Below are 16931 nucleotides of genomic sequence, written 5' to 3' on the forward strand. Positions count from 1 at the left end.
CTTCTCCCCTCTCCGCTGTCTTCTTCCTCTGCCGGTCATTCTCCCCTCTCCGCTGTCTTCTTCCTCTGCCGGTCATTCTCCCCTCTCCGCTGTCTTCTTCCTCTGCCGGTCATTCTCCCCTCTCTGCTGTCTTCTTCCTCTGCCGGTCATTCTCCCCTCTCCGCTGTCTTCTTCCTCTGCCGGTCATTCTCCCCTCTCCGCTGTCTTCTTCCTCTGCCGGTCCTTCTCCCCTCTCCGCTGTCTTCTCCCTCTGCCGGTCTTTCTCCTCTCTCCGCTGTCTTCTCGCTCTTTAGCTGGGTCTTCTCCCTCTGTTCTTCTTCCAATGTTGACTTGATGCGATCTCCCGGTGTAATGCTGGGTCTGCCTGTTTAGCTTCTAGGCTAGGAGCTTAAAAAATGCTAGTGTGCATGGAGCCTAGGCTCTTGACACGTTTGGTATCTGTTTACTCGGCTCAACCATTTTTTAATTTTATTTTCATAGAATAATCAAAAATTGGGTAATATATTACATTTGTTTGTATATTATTACTGAAAATTACATTTGATAATACATTTTTTTTTTTAAATTGGAACTGCCACTGTTTTCTTCTCCAGGGTCTCTGCTTTCGGAAAACATCATTTTGCAGGGTTTTAAACTAATCTTCCAACCTAAAATCATTTTCATTAACGGAGCAAAAAAAAAGGAATCAAGTCTCTAGCAGCAAACAGGGTAAAGCTTTTAGCGATCGGCGCAGTCATATCTCAGTGGGCTATTAGGGGTTATATTCAGGTGGGGCGCGGTGGTTTAGGAAGAATGAGACGTGGTTGTTGGCAGATGCTGGGGGTGTGGCCGGGCGTTGTCTGCCGACATTGTGATAAGATGACATCCTGTCTATACAAAAACTGGCCTGATTGGTTTGCAACAATAGCGATTGTGTGCAAAAAACAGGTTTTCGATCACTGAGGAAGTCATTTCTAATACAAAGATTGTGGAGTTTTCTGTGCAGATCTCAGAGCTGTAATGAACATAAAAATACAAATCATTAGGCAGGTACAGCAGCTCTATAATAGGCACAGCATATCTGTGTGTTTGACAATCGCCCCGGGAGGTTCGGCTTGAGCTGGTAGACAAAGGCAAGGTGATGATGTGCAGAAAGACCTCAATCCCCCAAAATATAATGGAACCCCTGCTTGCACGACCCATTGACATACCACTGGTACACCTTTAATTGGGCTTTAAAGTGATTGTACCCTCATCTTGTAAAACAACCCATTCGGTTCCTAATAGAAATGGAAGGAAAACATTTGTGTATAGATATTAGATCTAAAGAAAAAAATATAAATCATTAAATACCTGGATTTGTTTTTTTTTAACCACTCTAGCTCCAGAAGCTTTTACGCCCCATTCTGACCAGGCCATTTTTTGTGCTACAGCACAGCATTACTTTAACTGACGCTTGTTGTGCGACGCTGTACACAAATCACAAATAAAAGGTATGTCTTTTTTTCCCCCCCACAAATAGAGCTTTCTTTTGGTGGTATTTGATTACCTCTGCGGGTTTTATTTTTTGGGCTATTTAAAAAAAAAAAAAAAAAAAAAAAAAGAGAAACACAATTTTGAGGCCTCATGCACACTGGACGTTTGACGTTTTTACAGCAGCTGTTTTTGGCTGTGGATGTTTTTTTTCTACCGTCATTAAACTCTCCATCATGTTATCCTATGTGTCCGTGTGCTGTTATCAGCAGTTTCGGGCAGTGGTGTTTTTGAGCAGTAAAAAAAAAAAAAAAAAAACCCAAAACTAGTAGGTTCTGAGAGACGTTTTTCAGCTGTAAAAACGCTCTGACGCTGATTACCGCTCAAATGTCGCTCACTAGCGTTTAACGTTTTCGATCCATTAAAAAAATAAGTAAAATTCTTAAAAAAAAACGTTAAAGCAGAAAAACGCTATTGCAAAAACGTTGAAAAACTCACTGCAAAGCTACTGGCGTTTTTATCACGTTATTTTAACGTCCAGTGTGCATGAGGCCTGAAAGAAAAAAGAATTATATTCTGCTATGAAACATCCAAAGAAAAACAAAAACAAATTTCTTCAAAAAATTTAGGCCAATAAGTATTCTGCAACATATTTTTGGTAAAAAAAAAAAAATTCCCAATAAGTGTATATTGATTGGTTTGCACAAAAGTTATCGCGTCAACAAACTACGGGATAGATTTAGGGACTTTTTTTTTTACTAGTAATGGAGGCGATCAGCGATTTTAAGCAGAACTGCGACATTGTGGCAGACAAATCTGACACCAATACAGTGCTTAATAATAAAAAAAAAATAATGCACTGTAACTATAAATGACACTGGCAGGGAAGGGGTTACCATCAGGGGCAATGAAAGCATTAAGTGCTCCCTATGTGTGCTGGATCACGGCGATCTCCCATTCTGAGCCCCAGTATAGCCACCTCTGGGGTCGAGGGGTTTAGAAATCCCCTCGGCATTCAGTCTTCTACCCCGCTGACAGGATGGGCTACATGGGTTCTGATTGGTCGGTGCCACCCATGTGACAGGCCGGCCAATTAGAATGCTACTCAAACATCCCTCCTGATGGTGTACGTTTTCGGAAATTCAGCTGCGGTATTTTTAAGCCCCAGACCCATGAGGCGGCTATACCGGGGCTCAGAACGGGAGATCTGGGGAGGGGGTCCTCACTTTAGATTTTTCTGTAAAGGTGAACTTACCCTTTAAAGCAGTTAAGTGATCACAGCCACTTAGTTTTCAGCAGCATAAGAGCTGGGGGGGACAGACGCAGTACACTGATCTTCCCAGTGAAAAGTTGGCGGGGGGGGGTGGTTTGTGTCAGGACAAGTCTGATCAGCAGAGGAGAGCAGGTCGAGTTTTTAGCACAGTAAGGCTTAATGTACACGGGACGTTTTTACAACTTCTCCTGAATGATTTAACGTGACAGATAGTAACCCACATTTAAAACGTCCATTTTGCTGTGTTTACATGCCAAGTTTTAAAAAAAGAAAAATGTTATTATATAAATAAAATATATATATATATATATATATATATATATACACACACACACACACACACATTATAATTATATATATATATATATATATATATAGATACATACAATGGCGTCGCTTTGGGGATATAGCCCCAAATCTGGGGCCCATAGCCCCGAGTCTCTGCAGGGGTCCCTAAGGGAAGGGGAGGCTCTCTGGGGACCCTGATGTAAGTGGGGGGCTCTCTGGGGACCCTGATTTTAAGAGGGAGGCTCTCTGGGGACCCTGATTTTAAGAGGGAGGCTCTCTGGGGACCCTGATTTTAAGAGGGAGGCTCTCTGGGGATATACACACAGACACACGTATATTACTTATAAAAAAAAAAAGGCCTGTAAACTAAACACAAGTTACCACGTTTAGAAGCATTTGGTGCTCGAAATGCCTCTAAACTCAGCTTCTGAACCCTTTTTTTGCATTCCAAAAGAAGCCTCTGAACTCAACTGCCTAGAAACGCCCCCGTGTACATGTACTGATAAGATAACAGAGGAGAGTTCAGGGGCAGTTGAAAAAAAAAAAAAAGGCCCAACTGCTCCTAAAAGTGGAGTTCCACCCACTTTTACAACTCTTCAGCATCCTTCACTAAACTGTGCACTGTAAACAAATTGGATATTTTTAAATTTTTTTTTCTCAGCACCTACTGTATATCTGCTGTATTCATTTTTCACTTCCTCCTCCCTGGCCGCGGCCCATCGCATCATTTCCTGTTTGCAATGCCTACTGGGAAGGGGTGGCAACTTCCTCGGACACTGCCATTGCTATGGAAACCTGACCTGAAACCTATTACACTGCTTGTGCTGCACTGAGCATGTGCGAGATCTGCAAGGATGAGATCCAGGAAGAAATACAGTCTGGCTTCAGATGCCCACACTTAAGATGGCCACGGCCTGCTGTAAATTTATAAAATAAACTACTGCTATAAACTAACAAAACAGACCTTAGTTTACAGACTAACTTTACTAGAATACATTAAGAATACATTAAGCCCAGCTGAAACATCAGTGTACCCAAATATCTTTTTTTAATCATTCACATAGTGGCACCTATCGTTGGATGTTTCCTTACCCCCCCGGTGGCACCTCTGCTTCTGGTATCCATACCAGACCTTCTAGAGGGATATCTATCGTCACCTGCTCCATTTTTTTTTTTCTTAAGCCCACACTACTCAACCACTAAATGTGAGGCTTCCTGGTATCTTATTGGGTCTGGGAACCCGATCCCTCCTGTTCCTTTTGGAAGTGATAGGATAGTTCTACATACTCTTGCTGGTTTCCCAGCCCAAATAAACCTCAAAAACCTTGACCTAAGATCTTAGAAAACTTGGAGGAATCTTGATTGGCAGGGTCTGTATTAAATACAAGAGCCTTGGCATCACATTCATCTATGTTAGTCCTCCCAAACCAAGTAAAAATTTCTTTATCCCATCTCAGGGAATCAAGTTTAATCTGTCTCGCCATTTCACTTCCCAGTTCCCCACTGCGCATGCGTGAGTTGCACTGCGCATTCTAAGTGGTCCCCGCTATCTCCTGGGACCTGTGTGTTTACCAGGAGACAGCAGGGGGGGGGGTGCAGGAGGAGGTGAGACTCCCGTGGGAGTCTATTCCCAGAAGTGGATGCAGATACCTGTCTAATACAGGTATCTGCACCCCCCTGAAAAGGTGCCAATTGTGGCACCAGGGGGGGGGGGGGAAGGAATCAGATGAGCAGAAGTTCCACTTTTTGGTGGAACTCCGCTTTAAGCTCAAATATTTTTGTTCAAATTCTTTGATATTTTAGTCCAAGTAGCTTATATGGGATTCAGTCCATCTAAAAAGCGAATTGTGTAGTCATTTGATGTAATAGGGACACTCATTTCTAACCCCATTGCTTAAGATTTCCCATAGTTTACTTTAAAATTGGATATTTCCCCATATTCTCATAACTGACAATAGGGATGGGAGGGATATAACTGGGGAGGTTATATAAAAAATAAATAAATAAAAAAAAATAGGTCATCGGCATATGCTGCTAATTTCTGTTCTCTCTTTATTGATATCCCCTTAATATTCAGATTCGCCCACATTTTTTTTTTTTTTTTTTTAATGGAAAAAGTTCTATTGTCAGAATAAAAATGGGCGAGAGTGGGCATCCCTGTTGTGTGAACACACAACTTCAGGCTGCCATGTGCAACTGGGCATTAAATCAGATTCTCTTTATGTCAAACCCCAAAAATGTCAAGTATCAGTAGTGTTTTTATCTTGTAATGGAAGCTTTAGGGCTTGTTCGCACTAGGTGGTGCTGCCTTATGCTTGAGAATTGTGCAAAAAAAAAAAATTAAATTATAGTATGCTGAACCAAAAAACACATTGTACCATGCATTTTGGCACGAGCAAAAATACACTTGCATGGGAGTGCCATTAAGAATTGCATCCACACATCTGCAAGAAAATTGTTTTGCACACATTCCCCCTACCACACCTGATGTGAACTAGCTTTTCTACCCCTTCATCTTGCCATCATACATGGTTGAGCTGCCAGCCTGTAGAACACCTCAGCCCTGTGCTCCATCCCACATGGCCATTTGTTGTCTTGGCAGGGGGTGTGGAACCAGCATGTAGAATGCCCCAGTCCCTCAGCCCAGGGTTCCACCCCACATGGCCATTTGTTGTCTTGGCAGGGGAATGGGACCAGTATGTAGAACATCTCAGCCCTGTGCTCCACCCCACATGCCCATTTGTTGACTTGGCAGGGGTATAGGACCAGCATGTAGAATGACCCAGTCCCTCAGGCGTGTGCTCCACCCCACATGGCTATTTGTTAGCTTGGCAGGGGAATGGGACCAGCATGTAGAATGCTCCATTCCATGAGACTATTTGTTGGCTTGTTGAATGGCACCAGCATATGAAATGACTGGATGATCCCTCTGCCCTGCACTCCACCCCAGGTGATTACAGTAAAAGCTTGCAGGAAGGCAATCACATTTTAGAGTGCAGAGTGCATCTAAAAATGAAGCCATATTGACTTCCTTGACAGCAGTACATCTGCAGCTTCTAAGCTACCCTTCCCTGTATGGAGGGGGAATGACCTTTCAATGCAAACATGGCGCAAAAATATCTGGAACATATTGATCTATGGCACAGATTGTTGGACTGGCTGATGCATAGTCTTAATGGGTTTAATGCACCCCCTTACATTGGAAGACCTGCCTTCCCCCACTACTCTCACCTGCCCTTTACTCATGCCCTCAGCCCTGACCTGGCTACTACTGCCCACCACCTGCCCTTGACCTTTTCCTGGATCCGACTTCTTGCCCACAAAAGCCCAGACCAAACTTCCTGCAGCTGCCAGCCCATAACCTCTGCTTGAGCCTACCTACTCTTTCCTGCCCACAACCTCTGCTTGCACCCAACAATTTTCTTGCCTGCCACCTGACCCTTACATTGGTGGTCATCAGGAAGAATGCTCCATTTCAGAGCTAAAAAGATTGGTGTAGTTACATATTTGAGTCAGAAAATTTGGTTTGTCAACTATTGGAGGAACCTTAGTGATCCAATGAACCCCAACTGAGAAAGGATATTCTAAGGGGCTTTACATCAGGAGCTGATCACCAAATCACTACAAAACACATCAAGATCTTAGTAACCCACTTTCTAAAAGCAGCTCAGCTCCACAGCAAGCACAATACAATCAACGCTTAAGGCAACGGTATTAGCTCCGTAGCAAATACACATTTAACAAAGTAAAAACCAGAAAACACGTTTACACCAGTTTTAAGGATTTATTGGAATAAAAGTGCTGTGATGTCACTCTGAACTGCCAGAACATGACAAGCTGGAGAGGCAATTGCTGGTTATTAATACTTTGAGGAGCAGTTAACGGACAACTGGGTGAGCAGCAGAGGGCAGCTCAGTCCTCGTACACCCACTGTTGGGCACAGTTGTTGTATTCAACCAGTTCATCGTCTTTGAACCACAAGGCAATTTCTTTCTTGGCACTTTCCACTGAGTCACTGCCGTGACAAATGTTCCTGTAGAGCAGAACAGGACAGATTAGTAAATACAGAACAGTCCAAAATTACATCATAGAAGGTAACTGGCTGAAGTAATGCAATATCCTAGGACATTGGGTGACATGCAAGCAAGTTCCTTGTGCTGTCCTTTGGAAAATCCTCAGATAAAGGATCCTATACCAATGGGGAACACAGTTAACCTGGCAAATGTTCACCATACCCCTTCCCCATCCAACAGAATAGGGGGTTAACTAAAACGGTTGGGCAAAATCTGCATAGAAACAAATCAGCTTCCAGGCTTCATTGCCAAAACTTAGACAAGCTGATCTAAGACATTAATTGGCTACCAAGCACAGCTGGACCAGATTGAGTGCAAAAGTTTTAGTAAATCCCCCCCCCCCCCCTATTTTGGTTCAGGTCTCACCGTGGCAGGGGTCTCAAACTGGTGGCCCTCCAGCTGTTGCAAAGCTAGCATGAGGTATTGCAAGGCTGACAGTTACAAGCATGACTCCCTCAGGCAGAGGCATGATGGGATTTGTAGTTCCACAACAGCTGGAGAGCCACCAGTTTGAGACTCCTGCACTATGGGTATTCCATTTGAAACCTTGCATGTTTTTCAAAACTTACATTATTCCTTAAATGAACCTCTAGGTGAAAGATACAGCTTGTGTACCTCGACCCTTGAAGTTGCAACTTTTAAGATTTCCCAACAGACAGGGCAGCACATTTGACCACATTACTCATCTTAGATCAGAATGCACCATCACCAGCAATATCACTACTATTCTCCTTGCTGGAGGGCAAGCTGTACATAAAGACCTGCAATGCTAGAATCTCTGCATTTTTTCTGTTATCTGATCCCTACACCCCTACTTTAGGAGTCTCCACCAGTCAAGGGGGCAGCCTTGATGTGACAAAGCAAAGATGGCCATCTCCACACAGACCATGAAGTGGGGGGGCGGGAGGTCAGCTCCAGGGAGTAACAGGCAATACCCCCATCTGAGACAGAAAGGTCTGTGTGAACCATTTTAAAAAGTTTGGGCCGATATAAAAAACACAAATGTTTTACTATTCTTGGACATTCTATTTGTAGCCACTATGAAGCTGCAGTAACCCATCAGTAGCCCATCCCTGGTTGACACTGGCAATCTGCAGCATGATCTGTTGTGTAGCCCAGTGTTTCTCCAAAGGTTGCTAGGGGTTTGAGCAATGACCGATTTTTGCCTCTCCGATAAGTTCCCACTGACACCAGTTCTCTTTTTAGCAATCTGTAGGGGGGGGAAAAAAAAAAAAATTCTTCCTACTGACCATCACACTAATGCAGGTATCACAAAATGGCACCCACAGTTTGGGCCCAGACTCCTACCCCACTGCCACCACAGCTTTAGTTTGTTACCAAATGCAAAGGAAGAAGGTGTGGCATGACTGGACGGCAGGCTTGTATAACTTTTAAAGTTAACCTGGTGATTTGCTGCAAGGATGCTGGGCGTTTCTAGCAACAAATCACCTACCTGTTAATATGAAGTTATGCAGCTCCTATCCAGTCATGCCACACCTTCCCTCTGCTTACTATTGAAGGTAGGATTCTAAAGACGGGGGGGGGGGGGGGGGGGATGATAGGGAGGCATTCATGCAAAGTGGACCAGAATAGAAATAAAGGTGGGGGCTCTAATGCAAAGTGAGGGCTATTTGAAGAGAAGCCAGCTGTAAAGAGAGGGGGGACTGATGTGAAGGAGGGACTAAAGACACTGCTGTCAAGGGGGGTGACTCAAGTAAGAGGGGGGCTGAGATGTGAATGGGGCTGAAGACAGAAGGAGGCTGCAATGCAAAGAGGGAGGATTCTGTAAAATAAAGGGGGTGCTTTGGTGTAAGGGGAGCACTGTGGTGCAAATAAAGAGCAATGTGGTGTAAAGGAGGGGCTGTGATTTAAAGTGGAGGACTGATGCTACTGAAAGAGGGAACCGACATGAAGGATCTGAGTCACACAAAACATGATTCAGAATTCTGCTGCCAGAGAAAAAAAAAAAAAAAAATTATATAATTTGACTGACCAGTCCGTGAAATTTCAATTAAATTCCCCCAGCACTAATGTATCACAAGTTGTAAATGGGGTTACCCCTGCTAAAAATGAGACCAGAAAGTCATTTCAAGGGTTCCTCTATGCTTAAAAGGTTGAGAAAGTCTGGTTTAGCATGTGCAGGCATTCAGACTATATTACTATGCAGTACCAGAGCACCATCTGACCCAAAAAAAACTCCTGCAGCGCAGAACCAATAGACCACATTAACAGACAGCTGAATCCTATTACACAGTGCGGTACCACAATGCCATCTGACCCAAATACTCCCCATAGCGCAGAACCATATAACAGCATTAACAGACAGCTGCCGAGGCTGCCAAGTTACGCTGGGTTTTTGCATGTCAATCTGGAGCACCACACCGTAAGTAGATTAAAAGGTCACCATCATGGCTGCCTGTGATCATTTGCAGAGGCCAAGAATCAGAGCGCAGCTGCCAATCCGCTTTAGGCAGTCACTCAGGACAGAAGACAAATCCTTGGAAATGCCACATCTACCAACTGATCCCCCCCATTCCACGCTGAAGCCTCTTAGTCTGTGAGCCATGCCTGCAGCCAGTGGATACAGCAATGTTCCTCATTGGGGTTAATTTAATAAATCTGGAGAGTGCAAAATCTGGTGCAGCTCTGCATAGAAACCAATCAGCTTCCAGTTTTTTTGTCAAAGCTTCATTGAACAAGCTGAAGTTAGAAGCCGATTGGATACCATGCAGAGCTGCACCAGATTTTGCATTCTCCAGTTTTAGTAATCAACCCCCATAGTGAGATCCTAGAGCAGGGGTGTCAAACTCCATTTCTTTGAGAGCCGTGTCAGCATTATGCTTAGCTTTAAAGGGCTGGTTGTATCTTTAAGACTATTTACATGTATCCAGGTTCCCCCCCCTCAGAGAATAGGTGCAGGAACCCAACTACATCCCCCAGCTGAACCACATAGAACAATGGGATGATCTTAAAAGGGGCAATACATACCAAGAGTGCATTATGTATGGTGTTCAGGAATGCACTAAGTGCAGAGTGCAGTCTCAGGGGTGCTGTATACATACATTACAGAGGTCAATGGAGTGCAGGGTTCAGGAGGTGCTCTATGTACAAAGTGCAGCTTCAGGGGTGCTGTGTACAGAGTGCAGGGTTTAGGAGTGCTCTATGTACAAAGTGCAGCTTCAGGGGTGTGCTATGCAGAGCTCAGCTCTTTCACAGGTTTTCCACATCTCACTTCTGGTTATAAAAAGCCCTGGGTACAAGGGCCAAATGAAATGGCCTGGTGTACCACATATGGGCCTTGTTTGACATGTGTCCTAGAGATTGTAGGAAGCCTTACATAAAATCCACCATAACATTTCAACTCTAAATCATTTAGCAAGCAAAGAAGTGCACAGAAAAGGGAAGGGTGCGTCCCTGCTGTTATTTAATGCATACCCCGTTTCCCCGAAAATAAGACCTAGGGTGATTGTCAGTGATGGCTGCAATATAAGCCCTACCCCCCAAATAAGCCCTAGTTAAAGTCCTTGTAGGTCTTATTTTCAGGGTAGGGCTTATTTTCAGGGAAACAGGGTAGGGCTTATATTGCAGCCATCACCGACAATCACGCTAGGTCTTATTTTTGGGGAAACAGGGTAGTTACTCTAGAAACCATTTGTGTCCATATAATCTCATCTATTGCAAGCTCCAGGCACCTGATGGATTACAATGTACTGAGCTTTTCCTTTGTTTATACCTGTCCATAAAAAAAAAAAAAAAAAAAAAAAAAAGGCAGGTTTGCCATCTGGAGGACATCAGAAAAAGCTTTAGCCCCTCTAACAGCACTCTTTCCCTTTACTCCATAAAGCCAAGTACCGAGACTTCCAGGTTTGCAGGAACATGCAGCTCTCCCCTGATGCCTGGGCCCCATGCTGTTACAGGAATGGTTGGGAGGAAGCCTTGTCCCTCTGCAAGCCCCAACTAGAGTGGCTCAGATCACAAAGCTTCCTTCACTCCTGAAGTTGAAGAGGGGGGCCCTGTGCTGCCACATGTGGGAGGTGGTTGGGTAAAGCACCAGCTAGTGGGCTCACAAAAGGAATTCCTTAAACCTTTGATGACCTCCTCCCAGCCCTTCAAGAGTTCTAAAAGCTGGGAGGCGGACATTTGGGTCATGTGACTGCTGTGATTGGCAGTCACATAATCAGAAAGCTCCCGATCAAAAGTATGCATCGGAGGCTTACCGATCTCCACCGGCTACCATGCTGCTCAGCACAGTAACTGGGTCTACACAGGGCCACATATATGTAGCTGATTGGTGTTAGAGATGTAAAAAGTTATCAATGGTCAAATTAAAATATTATTGTCCACGTTGTATTTCAAGGATTTCCAGCATGGTCCTAATAATTGGAACCATCTTGAAGATCCCCACACATTTCCTTCCTTGAATTCTGTGACATGTAGTCACTATGTCTTGTGAGTGGGCACGGCTGTGTCACATTTCACAGAGTCTGCCTTCTGACCTACAGAGGGGGAGGAGTTTCAGGAGGCGGAGTCAGTACAGAAATCTGCTTGCAAGCATCAAGGTACCATGGGATATGTAATCCCTCCCTTCTAGATTGTAAGCTCTAATGAGCAGGGCCCTCTGATCCCTCCTGTATTGATTTGTATTTTAAGTACTGTCTGCCCTCATGTTGTAAAGCACTGCGCAAACTGTTGGCGCAATATAAATCCTGTATAATAAATAGAAATGGAGGGGAACTGCAGAGCATGCAGAGCGATCCAGGAATTTGTGGAAAGATGGCCAGAGACAAGCAAAACTCTAACACAAAAGGAGCTTTTTCAATTTTATACAATTGTCAGTTACTATTGTTTTATCACAATGCTGATGTAAAATTAAAGTGTATGTTGTGACCATAGAACCCCCTTTAAGTTGGAACATTCACAGAAAATTGCTGAAGGGGGAAACATTAAAGTGGACCTGTCTTTCCCCTGTATGGGAAAAGCAGTTGTAAGTAAAAAGGCTCATTAAAAAGGATTCTCTGCCCATTTCTAAGGACAGCTGTTGAGCATATTGGGCCTCTGTAGCTGCCCTGGCTCAGGACAACAACTTCCATCTAAGTCAGAGGTCTCAGACTGACGGCCCTCAAGCTGTTGTGAAACTACAACTCCCATCATGCCTCAGCCTGAGGGAGTCCTGCTTGTAACTGTCAGCCTTGCAATGCCTCATGGGACTTGTAGTTTCACAACAGCTGGAGGGCCACCAGTTTGAGACCCCTGATCTAAGTGGTTGAGCTCAGCTAAAGGGAAGAGTTCACTGTGCCATTATGTGCAGTAAAACCAGAGTGGCTGCACAACTGTAGCATGCTGCAAAAACAGGACAGAGGGGCCAGTGGTTTTTGTAGACACGTCCTCTACTGCTGCATCGTTAAGAGATACTGTTAAGCCAGTTATAGACAGTTTCCAGAAAATTGCTGGATTCCCCAGTCAGTGTTAAATGGGGGAATCCATCCTATGGAGCTATTGTGTTCTCCCAGCAGCAATGGGGTGCAGGTCACAGGGAGCCATCCAGGAGAACACCCCAAATTATAGCCACTAGTAATTGGCTGAAATCAGTACCCAAGTTGATCAACATGGTTACAATCAGCCTGCCCATACATAGTTTGAATGTTGGCCAGTCCCCACTGAACCAGCCAAGACTCCACCCTACGGCCAGCTTTAAAGCAAAGCCAAGCGACGTCTGTACAACTTTCTCTGGTACCTACCTTCCAACCTGTATGCAGAAGTCTCCCCTGATGGTGCCAGGTTTGGAGTCAACTGGGTTGGTCTCTCCCAGCATAACACGGCCAGTCTTCACCACATTCAAACCTTGCCAGACCTGTGAGCAGAGGGACATGACAATCAGATCAAAACAAGCTGAGGGAGCAATGCAAAAGCAAATGTGGCCCCCGAAGGGGGAGGGAGGAGACAAATGAGCGGAAGTCCCACTTTTGGGTGGAATTTAATTTTCTCAAACCCTGTGCTTAAGATTTAATTGAAGTTACATGCCCAATTTGTTTATTTTCTGGTTAATTTTTTTTTTTTCCCTCAGGAAAAATTAAGTGTTTAGCTGGGCTACACAAAAAAGGACTGTAGCCACTTAAAACAAAGCCCAGGACATTAGCACTGTTCCTACTGAAGAGGAGATCAGCTTGCTAAAAAGGTCTTTTGCATTTGACAGCTTTGTGACTACCCAGTGCCTGGTCTGCTTGGTTCCTTCCATCAGCCCCCTACATCACTGTGCCCTGTAGACATCGGGAAAGCCAATTGGAGGAAATAGCAGAGATCCGGCCATTCAACACTCCTGGAAGTGCAGGATGCAGAGGAATTTACAGCAAGTTTATCTTGTGCAGTGGCACAATCTTTTGGTTTTTTTTTTTTTTTTTAACTAGCCAACATAGTGCCCATGTGCAAGTTGTAACAAATACAGTATCTTAGGAATGGTCATACCAAAGACCCACACAATGTTTCACTCAACTTTGAGGAGCATTAAAATACCAGTCAAGATAGAAGAAAAATGAGTCTACAGCAGCATGAACTCCACCTATAAGTGACAATTCACAACAAAAAGGAATTACAAGTGTAGAACTTTTAGGTTCACTTTCATGGGCACATCAGCTCCAGAAAGGCGACATAGTCCTGTTGCTGTGCGCACACCAGACAAGAGTATTACACAGAATAATAATCTTTGGGTTTTGTGTGCACCAAGATTTTATTTTAATCATTTCATCCACATACAGAAGTATAAGTGGGACAATGTAAATTAAACAATGTGTGTTTAGTATCACTTTAACTTCGCAACCTTCTGCTGAGCTAAAACTAGACCAGGATTGCTCATGGCTTCTGGGGAAAAGCCGAATCTCTAGGACCCAGGTCACCCCTCTTCCAGGTCTCTAGGACCCAGGTCACCCCTCTTCCAGGTCTCTAGGACCCAGGTCACCCCTCTTCCAGGTCTCTAGGACCCAGGTCACCCCGTCTCAAGAATCTCTCTAGGACCAAAACTAAGGTTTAGGCTGGAGCACTACAAATCAAGCCTTGAGGGGGACATCGGGTCACTGATTCACTGGTCTGAGAATTTGAAATCCCCACAGCTTTCTTCCCCCCCAACCGACAGAACGGGCTAGGCAGGTCTTGATTGGTCGACACCATGCATGTGACAACACCGACCAATTAGGAGGAGCACCAAATGGAAATTTGGTGCTGAAACTGAAAATGCAGGATGCACTTGGCCAAAGACAGCAAGATTTATATTTATATATAAAATTGTATTATATTTGACTTTAATATCAATTTAATTGAATAGGCGTTTGTTGGCCATCAGCACCTTTAGCTCAAGAAAAAAAAAAAAAAAAAAGTATCCCTTTAAAGTCTATGTATGTCTGCACTCTGATTTGTTGGGCTTCCATTGCAGTGTTAAAAAGCCAGCTTTGTGTATTTTGTCAGAAAAAAAAAAACCTGCAAACACCACACCTAGTTCAAATGCATTGAAAACACAGCAAGAACCCATTTTATGTTTTTGATGTGGTTTGAGTCACATGACCTTTGAAAAACCCCATGGTAAAAAAAAAGTTGCATTAGCATTTTTTCAGTGCATCCAATACGTACCTTTAAGAGAGGTTTAGGAGATTAAGCCACAGGGGATTTAAAATCCCTAGACCAGTGAAGCAGCGACCTGATGTCTAGCAGGCGATTGCCAACTTTAGGTACAGCAGGACCAGGGGTGATGGGGAGGGGGTCCTGTGTAAGTTCACCTTACACTTTAAAAGATTCTAAGAACAATGAGTCCTTACATTGAAAGAGCACCTGTCATTTCAGATCCATCATGGCAGTGCCTGTTAGCAGGCATCCAGTCACCCGCTGCCGCCACGTCCCTCACCTTGTTGGGTCACTGCCGCATCACCAGCCGTCCCATTAAAGTGAAACAGACTGTCAGGGAGTCAACAGGGGGTCAGAGGAGCTGTGGGACAGATGCCCTTTAAAAACTGGGATTTACATCAAATCCACCCTGCACGATAGAGCATTTACTGCTAATCGCAGTCACCAATGACATTTAAGGACACGCAGGTCTTTGTTATGCCTTAAAACATGCAGACTGCAGTAAAAGTTTCATGGAGTGCAGAAGCAAGAAATGAAACAGGCTGGGATAGTATGAATTTTTCCCCAACTCCCTGCACAAAAGGGGCACAACAGCAACATGTCCCAAAACCTTACTGCATCTCAGGCCCCTTTCACACGGGGCTGAATACACTTTGCACAGCAGATTGTCCAAGCCCCTGCTGAGAAGAGGGCAAATGACAGGTCCATGTCTGCTCTGATTATGTGACGCTGACAAGGAACACAGCCTGCTCGGCTCTATGGGCAGTTGGGTGTAAACTACACAGCTGCCCTCTGATACACCTAGACAAAAAGGGGAACAGATCCTTCCTTTTTAGTGGACCAGATTGGCGATAGGTGGGTCTAAATGGACACTCGCTGGTCCATAAAAATACATGGACGAGTCAATCAGGTCCACCTGAAAAACTGACAAGTGGACCTGATTGGATCACCTATGAAAGGGGCCTAAAGAGTAATAGAAAGTCAGTTTGCCAATTGGCCTGTAGGACCAGAAGTTGATTTTGCTGGAAACCCTTTGATCATTCCCTGCAGATCATGTGAAGCTCTTCAGTGATTTGATTGCCTCCCAGACTTCAGTTTCTAAATCAAAGTCTCCTGTGCAGGATTGTGCCATTGGCAGTGTATTCCTTCCAACTAAGGCCGGCCATAGACTGTTTGAATCTTGGCCAGTTCAGCAGGAACCAGCCAAGGTTTGAACTGTATGTGGGCAGGCTGCATGTACCAAGTTGATCAATCAACTTGTGTACAACCAGCCTGCCATAGGGCAGTAAAACGCAACTTAACACTTTTCCAGCCCCCAACCACCCCCAAGTGTAAAGCCCCATGAGTCTGAACCTGCATTAGTAATATATTTGGAAAACAGCTGCTACTGGCAACACCAAGGGGGGAGATTTACTAAGTGCTGGTTCACACTACTGCGCTATGCAAATCGCACAGCACACCACATGCAATCCGATTCATGTTCAAACTGAGTTCGCAGTGTGATATGCGAGCTGAAATGGGGGTGTCATTAACAATGACTGCATACGGCAGTGTGAACCGCTGTGGGAGTCAGGTGCAATGCAGGAACCTGCAGTGGATTCACAGGGTTCCCACATAGCACAAGCATGAACCAAGCCTCTGACTTATCCACACAGAATCTGGTGCAGTTGTACATAGTAAACAATTAGCTTCTAACTTCAGTTCGTTCAATTAAGCCTTGACAATTAAATCTAGAGGCCAATTGCACCAGATTATGTGCGCATGAGGTTTTAGCAAGCATCATATCAGAGTGTTAAAGTGGAGTTCTGCCAGCAGGAAAAAAAAAAAAAAAAAAAAAAAAAAAAAAAAAAAACTGTAGCTGCCGATTTAATATATGGACACTTACCTGTCCAGGGAGCCCATGATGTCAGCACCACAGCCGCCCTTTGGATTGACTCCTGGGTGCTGCCGCCACCATTCCTGGTAAAGGAACCAGGCAGGGAAGACTTTGCTTCACTTCTGGTTCCCTATTGCACATTCTGATTGGTCCCTGCTGTCTTCTGGGACCTGTGTGTGTCCCAGAAGGGGGGGGGGGGGGGGGGGGGGATTTGCCAGACATTGTCTAGGTCACTGCACAATGTGCAGCGATTTTCCCTGGAAGTGGGAGCAAATACCTGGATTTGACAGGCATCTGCTCCCCCCTGAAAAAGGTGCCAAATGTGACGGGGCGGGGAATCTGAACAGCCGAAGTTCCATTT

General features: G+C 44.6%; 1 protein-coding gene and 1 non-coding gene across 4 annotated transcripts in view; both read right to left on the bottom strand.

Moving 5' to 3' along the window:
* Nucleotides 1-6783: 6783 nt before the first annotated feature.
* The window catches only part of LOC141148468 (nucleoside diphosphate kinase A1), an 80978-nt gene continuing 70830 nt past the window's right edge, over nt 6784-16931 (bottom strand). For all 3 annotated transcript variants that reach the window (XM_073635965.1, XM_073635964.1, XM_073635963.1), the window contains exons 4-5: nt 12825-12937; nt 6784-7046 (exon numbers count right to left, since the gene is read on the bottom strand). In XM_073635965.1, coding sequence (XP_073492066.1) covers nt 6926-7046; nt 12825-12937 — 234 coding nt within the window. In that variant the 3' untranslated portion in view covers nt 6784-6925. The remainder of the gene's footprint in view (nt 7047-12824; nt 12938-16931) is intronic.
* Nucleotides 13677-13804, bottom strand: LOC141101927 (small nucleolar RNA SNORA68). The gene has a single exon (XR_012235056.1). It is a non-coding gene; the product is annotated as a small nucleolar RNA SNORA68 (small nucleolar RNA).

This window comes from Aquarana catesbeiana, linkage group LG06, assembly GCF_042186555.1.
Source record: "Aquarana catesbeiana isolate 2022-GZ linkage group LG06, ASM4218655v1, whole genome shotgun sequence".
NCBI lineage: Eukaryota > Metazoa > Chordata > Amphibia > Anura > Ranidae > Aquarana > Aquarana catesbeiana.